We start from the raw sequence: 19,344 nt of genomic DNA on the forward strand, positions 1-19,344 counted from the left end.
TGCGTGTATTGGGGCAGGAGAGCAAAGAATGAAAGTGAAAAGGCTTGGGGTTCCCGGCGGGCATTCTCACGTGCTAAACCATTGATCTGAGAGCTCTTGAGCTCATCATCTTCCTTTTCAGCTGAGCATTGTTACTGTTAGGGATGTAAATGAACGGAAATCGTGTAGTTTAGCGCTATGCGTGAAATTCCTCCTGGCAGGCACTAAGTGCTTTGTGTGTGTTCAAGATTAAGGTCTTGCTTTATTTAACAAGGCATTTCAGTGCTTGCCAGCCTACTTAGCAAGTGCTTAGCATATTGAAGTTCTTGGAATTAAGCACATGTGTTTCCCTGACTCGGGACTAAATGAGAAGTTTTGTATTTTCGTGGTAATTATTCTAAGATTGCTTGAGGCTTGAGTTAATAGAAAGTTACTTGATCACTTTTTGTGCATGACAAGTTCCTCCTGGGTAGCTCTGATTAGGTAAGTAGTGGCTGTTTAGTTACTATATGATAACTACATGACAGATGTAATTGTGATAACACTTTTCTGTCTATACTACAAACTGGTGAATATTTGTAATTACCTAATTTTCTAGGTCAGGCCATAGCACTGAGGCAGGAAAAAATTACAAGAAACAAAAGGATGAAAAGTGAATAGGGTATCAAATCTGGAATAGTTTTTCCAGTTTCCAATTACATCACTAACTGTCCGGGGTCCAGATAACACAGGATGTGATTCAAATTGTCTCTTAAATTAAAATAGCGCCACTGAGGTCTTTCAAAGTGAAAACGTGGTTCAGTCTTAAATGGCAAAAGCTCCAGCTGGTCTGGGGAAAGACTTTTAAAATCTTTCCCCTTGGGCTACTTTGGTGTTCATTATAGATGTCTCCCTTATCCAACTAGGAGCTCTTACTCTTTTATATTTGTATCTACCGATACATTATATTTGTATCTATGCTAACCAATTATAGGATTATCATGGCTCTTAAATTGTGTAAAGTTGTAGGTGCCCTGAGCAGAAGGGAATTTAATACATGGAATACAAGACATCAGTGTGGAAAGCTGCAGAGCCAAGTTTTCTCAGGGAGGAGAAAAGACTGCACTCGAAGTTTGGGCTTGGGAAAGTTTTCTTCTGAATCCAAGCTGAGGTCTCTCTGTAGGTTTGAATTTATTACCATTTTAAAATAGTAAACAGAAAATAAAAAGGGAAGGACCAAGCAGCCCATCCCAGCTGCTGGTTGGCAGGCAGGGGTGTACAGAGAGCTACTGCCTCCATTGCTCAGGGTTGGGCACTTTGCTTCTGGCTCCTGCAATATGGCCAGTTCTGAGGTGCATTGAAGTTCCTGACTGTAGGAACCAAAATGAACTCGAGATTTTAGTCAGGAAAATTAATTCAAATGTTTTTAAGTCATATTAATATGGATAACCACATAGGAAACATAATGTTATATTTTTCGTGATTTAAAAGTTCTTATCTGAATGCAGAAAATGCCTAAAGGACATTTGACATTGAACTGAAATTTGAATTGAAATGGAATTTGAAGCGAAAGGACCATAAACAACTTCTGAGGCTCTGTCTTTCCAGTGCTTCATTCCAGCCAGCACCTGGCAATTGTTCTGCTAATTGAAACTCCAGTGGACACATTACTGTGCAAAAATCTATCATCCTTTTTATTGTTATTGTGATTTCCAGAAAGAGCAAGGATGGAAGAACTGTGGGCTTTGTGCATTTGAATTGACACATTTGCATGACCAGGTGTTGTGTGGAAACTTGTGCTGGATGTGTTGTAAGAATTGCTTCTAAGAGTGCAACCCCCTTTTCTCTTATCTGGTGTACATGTGTGTTAAACCTTTGACCCCCTAAATGACCTTAGACCTTTTTGATTGGCTCTGACCTCTTTATGACCTCTGACACTTTTGATGACCTTTGACCTTTTGGATACCTTTGAATGACCTCTTGACCTTTTCAGTTACCTTTGACCACATGGGTGACCTTTGAGCTCTGGGTGACCTCTGACCTTTTGGCAACATCTTTGAACCCGTGATGACTTTTGACCCTGCATGACCATTTGTCCTTTTGGATGACCTGTGAGCCCAGGATGACATCAGACCTTTGGGGATGACCTTTGACGCCTGGATGACCTTTGGTGTATTTTCCAGCTGTTTCTGTTAGGATTCTGTTGGAGTTTCTGGCTCTCTCACTAGGGTTGGGCTGCAGTCTCGGCTACAACAAGAGCATTGCAAACACTTACAAGAGCCAGAAGTACTGTTTATCCTCCTGAAAACAGCCAAGAACAGCACGACTGAACAGTGACCAAACCGGTCTGGAATTGAAATCCAGCCTTGTACATTCTGTTTCTTTTCTCTACACAGGGAAGCAACACAGAAGATGCAGGAAGAGACAGACTCACATTGTTAAGGTAGGATGAAAACACCTCTTATTTAACTGCTTTGTAGAAACTTCTGATATCTCACTACAAGCAATTATATTATATAATATACAATAATATCCAGATGATAGTTGGTTTGTTGGAGGAATAACCTAAAAAGGGAGGTTGTCAAAGTCTTAATGCTGATGGCATTAAGGCCAACGTCACCAGCAGACACTCAAGCAAATGTATTGTGGATTCATGGATGTGTTGTTTGCGTGGGTTTTTTTCTCATTTTTCCTCTAATTTTTTATTTTGCTTATAAAGACCTATATCATGGGTCACGTGTTGGTATGACCTGAGCAGCTGGGATGAACTGCCTGGTTGCAGGAAGCTTTTGATGAGTTTGCACTGGTAGGGTGTTGCACCAGTTGGCTGAGACAAAATCAGAGTAAATATATCAATAACTGGGTGTGCTTAATCCTGGGAAGAGGAGATGGCTGACAGTGAGGTCAGAAAGCTTCTTTTTGGAGAGCTTTGGGGTGTGTAATGACTGTGCTTTATGCAGATGGCTAAATATTCTGGAGAGGGAAAAACTGATGTCTAAATAAAACTGAAATCCTTCCTCGTGTTTCTGTCAGAAAGACTTGGCTTTTATGAACCTGATATTTATGTAAGCAAACAGCATTATGTTGTGTCCCAAGAGTAGATTTCCTTGCATTGTTTCTCCAGCAGACTTATCTGGCCACAGGGCCACAGCTTAGCCAAAAAAATTCTTAAAGGAATATTTTTACCTCTAAAACTTAAAACCACAGTAATGTGTTCCCACCCCTATTCACATTTTGGAGTAGAAATACATGGACTAAGATAACAGTTACTGGGAAATCATGGTACTCCTTCCAGTCTTTAAGATTTTGTGAGTTTTGTTGTGAGATTCCACTGAAACATCATGATGGAGACCAAGTTTGTAGTGCTCTGCAGTGAAAAAACTGAGGAAAAGTTGTTATGGTTCAATACAACTTCAAGTATTTCCCAGATATTTTTTAACATCAGATACTGCTGAAGTATCCCACTTAATATTCTGCTTGCTTTGCCAATAATACAGCAGATTAATAAAACACATTAGGTAGGAAACAGCTTTCTGAGAGAGCTAGGAAAGATAATTCAAGGTTTTAGACAAAGCTACTGAAGCAGAAACAAGCTGGCATTTCCCAAAAGCTAATCAAATACTAGTAGAGCAATAAGGGAGTAGTAGAGCAACAAAGGAGTATAGCACATCATTTGGAAGACAAAAGTCAAGAGAGAAGATTTCAAAAGATACTACTTCCATTTGCCAGCAGATAGTACCTCCCAATGTCAAGCCTTTATCACCACAAACATTCCCAAGCATTGTTGAAATGATAATAATCTGTTCTGTGAGGGGGCATCTTCTAAATCATAGAGGTTGTTTAGGTCTGGTGGAGGGCTTAAAAATACTACTCACTCATTGTTAGATCTGAGACACAGTGTCGGGGTCAGTAGATATTGGGCATTTTTTCTATATTTTTGATCATAGTAGTACAACTGGCAATTGCTTTTTTCTGATCACACTGAATTTCAGTCCTTCCTTCCTACACTGTTGGTAAGTAATGGTTTGGAGGTTCATCTGGGTTAAAAAAAAAGCTGAGTTTCAGTATCTACAGTGAAGGGGGGTAGGAGATGGGGTGAAGAAAGAAAAAGGAGAAATAAGTATGTGTGTGTGTGTGTAAATGTATTTTATAAATGCTGGACTACATCATCAGGGAGACTGTAAATGCTCAGCTTCAACCCTACTGGAACTAGGGAATTTTTCTTAGGGATTTAAGGTCAAATCCCTTTGGATACAGAGTGAAATTAAGCCAAATTTTCAGTCTTGAGCTTGTGCCATACATTTTGGATTAAAAAAAATTGCCTCATCCTCAAATATTTTTTGGTGAATCCATCTGTCATGATTTTGTCTCACTAACTGAAATTTCTGCAGAAACCTAAGTTATGTATTTCTGAGACAGACAGATTCACATTTGTCAGAGAACTTAATGTTCACTGGTGTTCATTCTTTCACAACCAAGGTCTGGTGAAGATCAGCAAAAAGCTTTTTTTTTGTTTCCAGGAAATTAATTTGAATATGCCTGTCTTGGAAGCAGTGCTTTATTTTTTGTTTAAGAAGTATTATCAGGTGGGCTAATTGCTGATGTGAACTTCCTCAATTGTTTGTATTAATTTTGTAAAAGAAAACTAAGTAAATGCTGTTGGTAAATATTCACTCTGCAAAGTGTTAGGGCAGTCAAAAAAGCTGTAACCCCAGCTGCCTGTTACTGTCACTCAGTTGAAGTGAAAATGCAGAGTAATTTGCTTGCAGCAAAACAGGATGAACTAATCATTTGACCATTTAGTTGGAGTTAGTGTGGCACATTCTTGTCTGAGCAGAGATTGGAGCACTTGAATGAAGGGAGCTGACCTCCAGCAAACTGGGGCATTATTTACATTGAGATACACTGCTGATTTAAAAAAAAATTATCCAATGCCAAGGTCACTTTTGAAAACAGGTCTGACAGTCTGCTCCCCAAAAGCTGTGTCCTGCACAGAGACCATTACTCATGCAATAGATATGTAGAAAGAGACCCACAGCCTCAGTCTGCTGTGATGGGAACAAGCATTGCCATTAAGGAGCCTGCTGGATGTATTGTGAAGCCTCCTGATTCTGAACCAAAGTGTTGGTATTTGGTTGCCAAAGTCACCTTTCTGTTAAGTCTAAGCACTGCTGCCCAGTTTCTCCGTGAATACATCAGTATAGAATGATGTTATCAAGTGCACATGACTGGGAAAGGACAGTAAATCTACTTCCTCTTTCCAAAATTCATGACTGGTTCTGAACTGAGAGCAAGACTACTTACCATGCACCTTCTTTGACATCACGGACATGGAATATGTTCTTTGTTGTTTAGCACACCCATGAGCTGTTGCTATTTTCTTTTATAATACAAACAGTTTCAGTGAAAACAGGATGATGTTTCCTGTTTCAACTACTTTCCTGCCTTTTTTTCGATCACGTGCTCTTATATTCCAGAACTGAATCTTGTCCCAGTAATTTAACATTTATCAAATTCCTTTTATCATGGAAAAGTGAGGACAACTCATATTTTAGATTAGCAAGCTACAGACTTTAGTTTTGTGTAAAAGGAGCTGTCTTTCATTTAGCTGGCTTAGTGTTATGCCCTTTTATAGTAAATCAGTATGATACCATTAGATACCTATTAACTGATTTTCTGTTTTGTTTCATAGAGGCTTAACTTCACTGCATATACAAATCTCTCAGCTGAGGAATCTGATATACAGAAATGTGTTTGATAGATGTCTATTAGTATGCTTAGCCGGCAGTTTTAATCTCTTTATATTAAGTTAGCTATTAAGGGCAAATAAAAATGTCTGTCTTGGGGGACAGGCTAGTGGCCTATACAGGAATCTGGAAATGCTGCAGGATATTTTTCCTTTGAAAAAAAAAATATGGCAGCTTCATAATGTTGGGCTTTGATTTTTGTTACTCTTCTCTTGTAAAAGCTAATTGTTAAATCTAATTAGATTCTGCTGGCTGAATTCTAGGATATCTGCAGCAACATCCCAGGACATTGTAACCAGGGCGATGCCACTGGGCTGACTGTGCAGGATCCCAAATACTGCAGGATCCCAAATGTGCAGGATCCCAAATACTGCTGAATCAAGTAGGCACAAATAGCACTGCTGCTGTTCTGGGAAACTGGTCTTTGTCCTGCCTATTCCCATGCCAATCCTGTTGCCTTTTGGAAGAAGATGTGTGAAGTAACCAGAGCTCTTAGAGTATAAAATATTGGTGATATACAACTGACATATCTTGTCCCATCTGTCAGACAGGGACTAACAAACTACAGAGTCCACCAAGGCAAGTTTGAAATGGCTGAAGTGTGTTTTGAAAGAAGGGATCACGAGGCTGATGTTTCACTTCCCTCCTTTGCTCTCCACATATTCTTTTCATAAAATATGTAAATGCAATGGCAATTTGTAGTGAAGGCCAAAGCTGGCAGAAATGACAAACCATGGCAAGTGTGTGATAAAACTTTCCAGGGTAGTTTTTCCTCTGATGCCCTTCTGATCATACTTAAGATTTTAAACTGATGTTTTTTCTTCTTGATTCAGAAAAGTTGATCAAGGTTTGGAAATCAGTGGTTATGCAGTAAGCTTGAAATACCAGTGCCTCTTGCAGTACTCTGGGATTGCCTTTTTTTTTTTTCTCTCTCATGTAAAATACATAGGAAATTAAAAATTTGATTTTCATATATTCTTGGTCGTAAGGTCAGTGATGAAGACATATTAATCAGTAACTGCACTTGGCTTTGCTTTAGTCTCCCAAAAATCCCTTTTTACATCCTCTAGGTGAGAGTTTTAAAGAAACATACTGGTTTTTATGTCTGTCCATACACATACTCACGTACAGGCTTACTTTAGTGTTAGCTAAAAGAATGTGAAATTCTGTATGACTCATTCCTTTTGTTTTCAGGGTAGGTCTCTTTTGTCTTTATTGTTTTTTGGGTTTTTTTTTTGGTTTGGTTTTGTTTTTTGTTTGTTTGTTTGATATGAATTAACCCAAAATAAACCTGGTTAAGGGGTAATACATCCACACAGCCTTTTGCACCAGTTTAACTAAACCAGCTTCATATTACTTCCCCATTGTGTGCATGCACATCCTTACTGCAGAGTGATGTGTAATGTGATGTACCACCGTGGTGGCTCCCTCACACCCACTTAAAAAGACCTGTTTTCATTGATGTTGCTGCTGCTCCCCTGCTTACATTGACCTTTTTCAGTCTGGGGGCTTTTTTTGTTTGGATTTTTTTTGTGTTTTGTTCGGTTTTTTGTTTTCTTTCGGGGTTTTTTTTGTTAGTTTGTTTTTACAGTAATGTTTGTAACACTGATTCTTTCTGTTTATGCAATCAGGCTGGTCAAGAGAAATCAAGTCCAGTCATTTTGGGCATTTCCTGCAGGCATGTACAGATAAGTCCAGACTAAACAGATGCAGTCACATCTTCTCTAATGATTATAGTGAATGTGATCCACTGTCCAGAGTGAGCTCAGTCCTGCTGTTTATTGATACGGGGTATGCCACAGGGATTTCTTCAAGTGGTTTTGATGAGGATGCAGACATAAATTACAGAACTACACTTTCTAAGTAGGTTCTGTGCCAAATGTCAAGCTTTCATTTCTAACTTTGACCGTCAGAAAGGAAAGAAATGAGAGTTAGAAGAAAAAAAAAATAGAGAAATTGGTAGAAAGGAAAGAATTTTTGAGCATTTTCCAAATGAAAGATGATAGTTTTCATCCAGTCCAGTAGAATTAAATCCAATAACCAGTGACGTGTGCAAAATCCTTGGAAAGTGTTGCCGGCAATCCTTGTAAATTGTAGCTCGGTGGATTCTTTTTTAGCTCCAAGGGTTTGACAGTAGAACCCTGTAGAAGTTTTAGGTTACCATATTTTAATCTGCAATTCTCTAAATTTCCCTCATTTTCCCTTAACAGCAGTCATTTAAATTTGCCAACATTTCACTCTTTTTTCAGGGAGCATGACAGCCTGAGGAAATAGCAGTTTTCTAGAATTTATGCCAAAGCAAAGCTTTACCTTAATTGCTGTCAAGTAGTTTATTTTTCTCATAGCTGTAAAGCAGGTGTCAGTATCTCAGTATAACCAGTGCTATAGTAAATTGAATGAGGCAAGCACCAATATCCCTGAAAGCTGAAACAGCTTGGAGGATCCTAAATCATATCAGCTGTGTGGCTGGAGCTGAAGAAATAGAATTACACGAACTGTTTCTCTATTGATTTCTTTTGAAAATACAATTTAAGAGCTTTGAGTAGTCTATGTAAAAAGAGAAGCCAGTCCAGTTTATACCAGAGATAATTTTGAGCTACAAAATTCATAATTTCTCCCAAGTCTGAGGCTGGGGTTGCTTTACTTCCTACTTACACAGTCTGCCTCTCCTATCAAACAGCAATGTTTCATCGCTGCCGTATCTGTGCACCTTCCAAACTGCTCTGGAATAACAGGACTGCATTTCTGATCCAGCTGGTGCTGTATCTTGACTGGGACCTGAATAGGATCACCTTGGGCAGTAGATAATTTGAGAGTGAAAGGTGTATAAAGCACCACAGGGAAACATTTTGTAGCAGGGCTGTCCCTCAGGCAGGGTTCTTTCACCCAGTGTGCAAAAATCAGGCAACACACTGAGTCAAAATATTTGATTTGATTACCATTCTGCACAACTTGGTACCAGGCACATAACACAGCCAGCACTCTTTTTGGAGAAGCAAGCACAGTCTTTTATACAAATAGATAACAAAGAATGATACAGAAACAGGTGATTGGTCACTAAAAAATCCACAATGTGTATGTGGTGGTCCAGTGCATTATACTATCATTTACATATACAAATTTCCCTGGGAGCGTATTTTTTATCTTTATAATTGTCTAAGGTAACTTGAGATCACATTTTCATCCTATCAGCTACCATACTGTGCTACAGTGGGAGGTCAAAAACTAAGTGATCCCAGGTCAGGGGTAGAAGCCGGAATACTTCATTGAACAAGCAAACACAATTTAAAGGCCTTGGAGGTTGGACATGTTAATGAGGAGGACGAGCTATGTTAATTAGGGAATTACACAAACTTTTATTACAGTTGCCCAATAGGTTCATATTTCTCTCAACCAAGATTACATCGGGCGGAAGGATTAAGGGGTTTAGATGTGGTCTGATACAGTCATCTCAAAAGTCCTTTCTTATTTCTGCTGCAGGAGCCAGACTAAATCCCTAAGGTTGAATCTTTAACAGGTCTTGTGAGAAGGGTCCTCAGAGCAAGGGGTTTCTCCCAGCTCCTGCTGTCCATGGCCTTCTACATAATCTCATCAGCTCCTTCTCTGCTGACATTGTATTTTAGGATCCAATATGCTACCAAGTTATTATTTAACCTATTGAACTCTTTTAGAGATTTGGTTTGAATCTATTTGAACAATTAATTGTCAATGAAATAAGGATTTATATTGCTCTGTTCCTGGGGACTTTTCATTGCTCTGTTGCTCCAGCACCACGTTGTCATGGTTTCAAGACTGGCTTAGTCTCTGTGAACTTTTTGTGCATTTTTTTAACAACATGTGAAACCACTACAAACCCAGGATTTTTCCTAACTCATGTTAATTGGTAGCTCTCATTTGTATGTTACCTTTGTTAGTCCAACTGGTGATTGTGTTTCTATTCAGAAATGTTTTATGATTGCATGTAACTTGCTAAAACAAAGTTGTGTTTGCTCTTAGCTCTTGATAGTTCTTATGGGATAAATTCTTTTCCAGAGAAACTATAAGCCAGTTATGTCAATGAAGGGAAAAATTCTGGAGAATGGAGTCAAGAAACATGTTCCCAAGACAGAGCCCTTGTTGAGGAGAACAGATTTCAAACATCTGTTAAATATACTTTAAATTAAAGACTTGGATTCCTCTGTAATTTCAAATACCTTTAAGCCTTTTTTTTCTTCTAAATTTTTCTCTCATCAACTGTTGCTGAATCAAACAAAATCAGCCCGTGGTGTGAGAATTGCTAATTGGGTTTTCCGATAACCATAAAATCTGTCAGCGCTTTCTAAAGTACGTTGCTGTTGTGTGCTGTACTGATAGTGCAATTAAAGCATATGCAAAATATATAAATAGCCAAGTCCTTTTGCATGTAGCATTCCTATAGGCTGCCTGTGGAGCAGCTCCTGGCTTCAGGGAATAGGGTCATTCTGGTGTTAATGGAAGCACAAAGGCCCGAGGAGCAGCGGGGAGGGAGGGGGAGCTGAAAGCCTCGTTCTTTGTGCCAGGGTGGGCAGCTCTGGTAACGCAGCCTGGTACCGGGCTCTGCTTCTGGAGCAGCTCCTTGGCTTCAGGAGTTAATGAGTGAATCGTTCTTCACGCAGGGAGGGTATGAAAGAAAGTATCTCAGAGCTGATTTTTTTTTTTTTTTTGTGCTGAAACAAAGTTAAAGAGCAGAACTCTGCAACTAATTGAATTTATCTTAGCTTCCTACCCTAATTTCAACATCTTACATCTTTCATGACTCAGACTGCCTCGGAAAGGTGATATGCAAAGATTTTTTTTTTTTTAATTACAGCTGTCAATATGAAATATTTTAGGTTTTGGTTTTATTTTTATGGTCAAATATGTTTTGCTCTTTATGTGAATTGTTATTCTGAGCAATACTGAAGAGCTGTATTGTCCATTGACTTTGTTGCTCTCCTGCAGATACCTCTTTGACAATGGCTGAGCCTGGGAAATAACAGATAATGAGTTTTACAAACTCCTTTCTCAGAAATGGCACTTAAGATCTGTGGTTTTCTTCTAGTGTGACATTAATGCTGTTTGTGGCACAGGAGGACTGACAAGAGAATTTGAAAATTAGAGGATATGAATCATCATAACAACAGTGGTAATGTCATTTTCCATGGCTGCTGGGCTGTGATGTAAATGTGGATCAGATCTTGCTTTATTACTGAGAACAGAAACTCAGTGGGTTGGGAAAGAAGTGGCCTGATACTCCTTGATGCTTTTTTTGATACCACAAGCCATGTAGCTGTTTAATTCTATTTAATTATTTTGGAGTAGTTTAGTAACTGAGTGTAATGTCACAGAAGCCTGAACAAAGCCCTCTCTGCACAGCAGACCAAGATTGGTAGTAATTTATTACAATACATTGCAAAACATTTCCAGAGAGGATAGGATAGACACAGCCAGAAAAGGTGTTCCTGTTCATTTCTCTCAGTTGCTGAAGAGGGGATCATTAGGCCAATCAATTTATTGTCAAGTTTCATGAAATATTCTGAGCCTAAAGTTTGAAGGCATTTCTAAAGCATTAGCAATAAACAAAGCCTCTGGTTTTGTCTTATATTTTATTAAACAATTATTAATTTTCCTCTACATCCCTAGCATATGTGGTTGAAATGCTGTCTGTTTTGCTTTGGCTTTCTTATGATCTGAAGATTCAATTATGGGTAACTTCAATGAAGTAACTAAATTAAGGGTTTGATTCTTTATGAAATAATGAAATAATTTTGGTGACTAACAAAAAATATTATTTTGTGTTGTTTTTCACTGTACTGAATATTTGTGATAAAATATTTCTGGGAGTAATTAAAAGGATGAAGTCTATAATGTTTTGATATGACCAATGGGGAATGCTGTGGAGGTTCTTTCTAATTAACAGGGCAACCTTTTGCTTTTACCACTCGGATGGTTTGAAGGCAATGATTTTATCCTGCTGAGAAAGCTCATAGAATTTTTGTTACTAAGTAAATGTCCCAATAACCTCTCCTCACATGCTTCAGGCTTTTTTTTGCCTGGAAGGAGCAAGGGAAAGCATTAGTAAAAGCCCACACTCCTACTGTGAAGAAAAAGGAACTCTTTCTTTCAATACAACTTGTGTATGGAATATTTCAGGTGTTGTTTTTATTTATATGGTCAACTATGTTTTTTGCATTTTATATGGTCTGTAAATTTGAGAAGTAGCTATAAATCTTTTCTCATGTATGGCCAACACCAGAAATTCAGTGTTGACTGTATCCTTAGATACCTTCTAACATTTAAAAAAAACCCCAACAAACCAGTACTCTTCCTACTACTTCACAGTATAAGTGTCGTAGAAGTGAACTCTCTGAATTTCTGTTTTGATTTCACTGTAATATGTTGAAATGGGTATGTCAGCAGTAGCATTTTTCTTCCTAGATTTGAAGTTCAGTAGTTTTCCATACAAACAGCAAATTCCTGGGTTATTGGAAAATTCATGCTGAACTACTTCATCCTGTCTAGCTTTGCATGTCACCTCTGATGTTTCTGCTGGCTGGCAAAAATGGCTGGTATTTTTTATTTATCACTTCTTTTGAGTCTTTCTCTGCAAAGCACTAAAGGTAATAGCCTGTGAGTGGGAAACTTAAAATATTAAAAAGAAAAGACAGCTGATTACACTGAAAGCAGGCAAACATCCATTTGCTGATAAAACGTTGTTTTAAAACCAGTTGTGATATCTAACTCGTTTGATGATTTTGAGAAATATTTTTATCTTTGAGAAGACTGATACGTGGATAATTTATCCTTTAGTGAGCACAAATGAATAAATGTGTTTGATATTTTTTATCTTGAGAGTTCTATGAAGAAAAAAGTACACGATACAATCTTGTTGGGGTTTAGATTCAGTGTGAAAAAAACTGGGTGTCTTCAGAGAAAGCTCTGAAAAGTCTGCTGCTTACATTTCTGACTTGGTTGCTCTAGAGACTATACAAAACTGGTTACAGGAAAGACAATATTCTCCCTGAAATTCAGACCATAGGTTTATTTTTGCTGTCTTATGACTATGTATTCTTTTTTCACAAAATAAAATCAGAAAAAGTTTTAGCTAAGGCCTTACAATTGTCAGGTTTCATCCTTTATCATTTGCAGATTAAAATGTGATTTAGTGACACAGAATCTTACGAAAACTGCATGGTGCAAATGTTTTTCATGGATAAATCTTTCCAGTAAAACTGTCAGTGTGCCAAAATACTGGTTTTTTTTTATTTTATGCTCCTCCCTTAAGAAAATCAAATCAGTGATCAAATCAATCCTTCACCATCTGTCTTGAAGAGAACAACATTGATAGAATTTTTAAGAGCAGTAGCCAGAATGCCTTTCTTTCCCCCCAGTTGTGTTTTGAATTCTGTGTATTGTGTTTCTTCTTAATTCTTTGCTGCAGGAAGTTTATTATTTTTTTCAAAGTCACAATTTTGTATAACAAGTATTTCCATTTTTCTCAACACCTTCAAAGAACTGCATTCCTTCATAGTCCAGAGCATCCTGTGGGAATGGTTTGCATCACGGTTTCCTGTGTGTTTTATTTTAAAGGATTTGTTCAGCAGGGGAAGGACTGCCCTGAAAGGTGGCAGGAGAGCTTTAAATAAGCTGTATATAATTAAAATGGTAAATTGGAACATTTTCTGGAATGTTTTTTTGAGAATATTTTCAGCCCTCAGTCTGGTCACATCTGAACACCTTGGAAGGCCATAGAAGATTTTATAAGACTTGTAGAAGTGTAACATGGCTATGCTGGGAAAGCAGATGGTGCAAGAACACTGTGGGTGGACTCCTGGATAATATCCATCTAAAGCACACAGTCAGGTGTCACGAAGCTCTAGAGAAAATACAGTGTGGCTTTGCAATGGTGCTGAGACATATTTTTGGGCTGCCAGGTAGAGGGTAAGTTTAGACTTTGCTCCTGCCAGGGCTGAGATGGAGTCAAGGAAGGGCTGCATGAGCCAGAGGTGCAGCAAGAGTTTGGCCTCTCTAAGCATAGGAGCTCCAGGATGGGAGGAGGCAGCACTGTGCTGTGAATTAATGTATGATGGACAGATTGTTTAGTCTCCCTTCAGCGGAGCTGAAAGGCGTCAGGCAGATTAATGTCAATATTATGAAGTGGTCATCAAGAAAATGTGGGTTTCTTAAAAATGTTACATCAACACGCCACCTCGTTCTCCCTCTTTGAAATGGCTTCATTTGTCCATTTCAGTCTTTTTAGAATGAGTTTACTCAGATTGATGCCAAGAAAAGCTTCATTTTAAAACAAACTTTGAAAGCAGCAAAGCATTTATTTTATTATGTATTTAGAGAGTGCATCCATGACTTGATTTGCAGGAGACTTTTGTTCCAAAGGTTTCTGTTCTCTATGTCTACTTGTCTACTGCAGCCTGGTAACTGAATCTGCTGTGTCATGTAGGGAAAAGAGCAGTTTAGGACTTGCTGAACTATCATCAGTGTGACTGTAGAGACCCATGTAAGTTATAAAAATCAAGTTAGGAGCTCATTAAACACTGAGAAAAGCAGCCCATGCTGAGCTCTGGCCTCACTACAACAAAGTAAGAAGTGCCTGGGGTTGCTTTAACTAGTTTAAAATTAACTTAGCTTTCCCTACACTCTGTATTACAGTTGCAGCAGTGACCACAGCAGATGTGGTTGCACAATCCCCAGAAAGTTATGCTAGAAATACTTGAAAATAGCCAAATTATAAACTTTAATATTTTTTTGTGCTTTTCTATATAAATTGATGTTTTGTGTCAGGCTACAGATATTTTCTTATTGAGTGAAAAGTCAAACATGCCAGTAACATATTTTGCTCTGCTTCACAAAGCTAATATTAAATTTGAAAGCCTGTAGCGCTGCACCAAAGTGCAGGACCCGGCACTTGGCTTTATTGAACTTCATCCCATTGGAATCAGCCCATCTCTCCAGTCTATCCAGATCCCTCTGCAGAGCCCTCCTGCCTTCCAGCAGGTCGACACTCCCTCCCAGTTTGGTGTCATCAGCAAATTTGCTGATGATGGACTCAATACTTGAAAAATAGCCAAATTATAAACTTTAATATTTTTTTGTGCTTTTCTATATAAATTGATGTTTTGTGTCAGGCTACAGATATTTTCTTATTGAGTGAAAAGTCAAACATGCCAGTAACATATTTTGCTCTGCTTCACAAAGCTAATGTTAAATTTGAAAGCAGCACCCTGATAACACCTGAGAGACTGGTCAATTTTCTTTTTGAGAAAGTAACCTGTGGTTTATTTTATTAGCAGAAATCTCTCACAGTTCCTTTGTAAATTGGCAAAATTATATTAGCTCTTTATTGCCTGGTTGTCAGACTGAGATACTAATGCTTGAAGTGAATACTTCTGGCTATACAATATCCACAACAATATAAATATATTCTTATGAGAAGGCTGAAATTTTTGCTTAATTTTAGGGCAGACATTTGAGACCACATTTGATGCCCAAGCTGTTCTTTGTCATCACTGACTCTTCATGCTCTTCTCCCTCTCTGCTTCAAATAAGGATGTTCAAGAAAATTTAGATTTCTCACAAGGAGATGGCTTTTTTGTTACTCAATGACATAGAGAATAAGCATAGATTTACTCATCTATGTCTGTCTTTGACTTCTTGTTTTGTGTGTTCTTAATGCTGTTCAAATTTGCTAGTCAGGACAAAAGTATTTTGTTTTGGCAGAGAGACTGTCATGTTCCTGCTGACAAGGAAGGAATGGTTTTATTAAGAGATGGGGTGGTTTCACTGTCTTTTTTGAGTAATTTGAGAGATGACATTGACATTTCCCAACATTCATCAGTTCCAGCATTTGCAATACTATTGTTCCTTATGTTAAATTTCAGTATTTAGACTTATATTAATACCTCCAATTTATTTGCAGCTTTTTCTTGTGTGTGTTAAGGTGGAGATAATATTTCATCTTTTAGTGAAGCGTTAAATAATTGTTTAATTGTTCAAGCCATATTTTGCTGTGATATCTTTTCTAATACTTTTCTAATATTTTCCTAATACCACAGTAATAAGGTGAGATGAAGTACAAATTCCATTAAGAACAACTGCAAGTTCTCACCTTAGGCATTGTTTCAACCACTCAAGGGATTAGTATAACTGGTCACACTGTAAGTGTGATCTTGATGGCCAAAAGCTGCACAATCTTCTCTTTTTTTTCCCCATTATCTTCAGAGAGTACAGAAAATGGTGCACAGTGGGACCCTTGGGTGGATAATTGTGCTGTGGAAACACATGACCAGAAACCATTATTACTAATGGATCACATAAGCAGGTATTAAGGGGCAAAACCAATGTTTTACTACTGGGATCAATGTCTTCTATTGGTTATTTTTTGAGCCAGCTGGAAGATGCAGGAAATGAAAATTCTGGAGACAAAGCTTTGAGGGGTTACGCTTCCTGATTCTCAGAGTCTGAGCTCTGTTTGGTCTGTGTTTCTGCTGGGAGATAGTCACTGATATGAGAAACATATTCGACAAAAGTAAAAAAAATTCTGATATGCCTATTTTTAGGCAGTTTTCTATCCAGATTGATGTAATATTTTGTCTAGTTTTCTCAAGACCTAAAAATAATCTTGCCATGGCATAGTTTTCCCCCAGCAAAGAGTCTCTCTGTACTGTTCCAAGCTCAAGGAGCTTATAACTTGCTTAAAGTTTCTAATGTGATATCTAAAACTAAGGCAATAGAACAGGTTCTCATGAAAAAAATACACATGTAATAACACAGTGGGGCAAAAACGTCTGATATAGGTGTCTCCAGACATGCTGCTGTCAATTGTAGGCTGTAAAATCACACTTGATACCAAAAGATGGCCAAAGACACTAAATTAATGAGAATCATCTCAGTATTTGACCACACACTCAGAAAATAAGAGACAGGCTGGCGAGTGGCAATGATTTACCCAGGCACATTATTCCGTGACTTTCTGCCAATGCAGTTTTAAGAAATGTTTAGTATATGCTATCAATTATTGTATTTCTGACTTGCTTAAAAAGGAAATACAGATGCAAACTTAATTTAGCCTACGAATTGCCCAAGACAAGCAATGCAAATGGTATCCTGGTTTGCAAATAAAGAAATAGAAAACAGGAGGTCGATGCCCCAGAGGATGTCAGCACCCCCAGATGAGTCTGTACAAAGGGACCCATAAACCCATGGTTTATTATGGGCTGGTTTGCAGAAGTGTTGAGATGCCACAGATACACTGCTTGGGGTAAGAGCTGACAGTGCACCACTGCTCCAAGCATCTGCCCAGCTGGAAAAACGCCTGCATGTGCATCTCCTCCCCTGAGTCAGGACCCCTGAAAGAGTGATTTTTAACCCTGCAGACTGCCTGTCTTTAAAAGCTTAATTCTCAGTGATCAGTGCAATTCATCTTTTCCACAATGGAAGGAGTGCTAGAGGGGAAAAAATGTTACTTTAGGAGAGCAGAAACAAAAAAAAACCCAGAGAACCCAGTGAGAGAGAGTGTTCCTCTAATACTCTTTTATAAACAATGCCAAGTACTTCAGTGAGTTTTGGACTGCTGTTTGAGGGATGTTAACATGGGTTAACACTTTCAGTTCTCCAGTGGCAAGTAAGATGTGACAGAAGAACTTCCCCAATTTCCAAAAGGTACTATTGAACAGTTGTCAGAAATTTGATTAACACAAAACCATCACGTTCCTATGACTGAGGAATTAAAGGAGAGGACTAATGTCTTCAAATTGAAAAAGAGTAGGGTTAGATTAGATACCAGGAAAAAATTCTTCCCTGAGGGGGTGGTGAGGCACTGGAACAGATTGCCCAGGGAATGCCCCATCCCTGGATGTGTTCTGTGCCAGGCTGGATGGGGTTCTGGGCAACCTGGTCTATGTTCCCATGGCAGGAGGGTTGGAACTGGAGGATCTTTAATGTCCCTTCCAACCCAAGCCATTCTAGAACTAGAAAAAAGGGTTGATGCCCCAGAAATTTGATTTCTGGGCAAAATGAAATTGTGGTTTGCATTAATTAATTTTTTCTTAATATAGTTTTTTCATTTTTTTTTCTGAATTGCAATATTCCAAATTACTTGCCCTTTCACTTGAAAACTGAATTCTGTTGGTGATTACACCCTTATTTATATGACAGTGTTCTTAAAAACTTGCAGCCCTCAGCTCCTTTGAACAAACTTCGAGAAATAGTTTGATAACAAACTATTGAAAATGTTAAGTTTTTAACAGAAATATAAAATGCAGTGTACTTATCATTAGATATTCCACAAAAACAAAATGAAAAATCTGTGGGATTACTTTCTTTAAAGATTACTGGGTTAAACATTGCCATATGAAGGTTTTAGTTATTTTTTCCATAACATTAAATATGGCAGTTGCAAAGATTCTCAAAAGAAACAAGCATGAGAAGGTAACTTTGTATAGTTTTCAAAAAACAAAATTCAAAATGCATTAAAGTATTGTAGTCTATTTCAGTATTATGTGTGGAATGTAATAAGCATATTAATACCTAGGAATTAGCTAAAATAAGCTAACAACTGTAGATAAAATAAATAAATTAAGCACCCACTTACCAATTTGAATTCTGCCACCATATTTTTGCCTCATTCTTTCTTGACATGAGACAGATATAAGTTGGCTCAATCATAATTAACAAGCCATAAAATTAACAAACTATAAATTACTTCTTTAATATTTGGGGTGCAATTAAAAAAACCATTTTATCTGAGGACTTTAAAAAATATATATGTAATAAATATCAGATAAGGAAAAATATATACCTGTACACATGTTGTCCTGGCTTTTCCTCAAACAGTACATGATTTCAAGTTTTGGTAAAGCTTATTTCTAAAATAAATCAGGCATGTCTTTTTTTACTGAGAAACACAGGTGTTGGAACCAAACAGTAAATAGTTTACCTTGGGACAGTTTTGTCATTTTGTGCTCCTTTTCCATTGATTTTTGAACACTTCAGTGTCTTTCTAGGTGTATTTCTCACACAGAGATAGGAGTCTGTACAGGGGAGTAATGAAAAAATCAAAAGAGTTGCAGTGACGGGATGGGAGAGTCTTTTCCCTGGAGACAGCAGGGCCTAACTCCTGTACGAAGTTGTATCTGTAGGTGGTACTTCTGGACAAAGAACACACATAAAACAAACTGGTAGCAAAAAATGCTTCTATAATTATTGTAGACATGTTTCGTGCACACACCGGCATATCTGTATTTATGGAGAAATCAAATTGGTCAAGGGCCAGAATGTGAACATGTAAAGGTCAAATGCAGAAAATGTCAATTTTCAGAAAATACAAAGAAAAAGAAATTTCTCAAGTAGTTTAGCAAGGTCAGTTTTGCTTGGCAGAGGGAACTGTTTTCAATGTATTTATTGTTTTGTCTCATGGTAGAATTTTGGTGAGACCATAATTGTATTACAGTCACTGTTCTGGCTTCCACTTAAAGGATGAAAAATTTACTTTCTTCATCATACAGGTAATAGAGAATGAGATACTTCTTGAAATGTTTTCACATTTTAAGTATAGTCCTGATTTTTCTTCTCCACAAAGAACAGTTATTTATTTCTAGTGTCACCTTTCATGTTCTCTGGTACAAAC

The 19,344-nt window shown here is 37.8% G+C and overlaps 1 protein-coding gene across 2 annotated transcripts in view; it reads left to right on the plus strand.

Annotated features, from left to right (window-relative positions):
* Positions 1–19,344, plus strand: part of LOC114001089 (protein FAM13A-like) — a 77,480-nt gene that overhangs the window by 37,090 nt on the left and 21,046 nt on the right. For both annotated transcript variants that reach the window (XM_027745967.2, XM_039382830.1), the window contains exon 6: positions 2,355–2,401. In XM_027745967.2, the coding sequence (XP_027601768.2) occupies positions 2,355–2,401 (47 nt within the window). The remainder of the gene's footprint in view (positions 1–2,354; positions 2,402–19,344) is intronic.

The sequence above is a fragment of the Pipra filicauda genome, unplaced genomic scaffold (genome assembly GCF_003945595.2).
Source record: "Pipra filicauda isolate LSUMZ 115617 unplaced genomic scaffold, ASM394559v2 scaffold111_size4109106_pilon, whole genome shotgun sequence".
NCBI lineage: Eukaryota > Metazoa > Chordata > Aves > Passeriformes > Pipridae > Pipra > Pipra filicauda.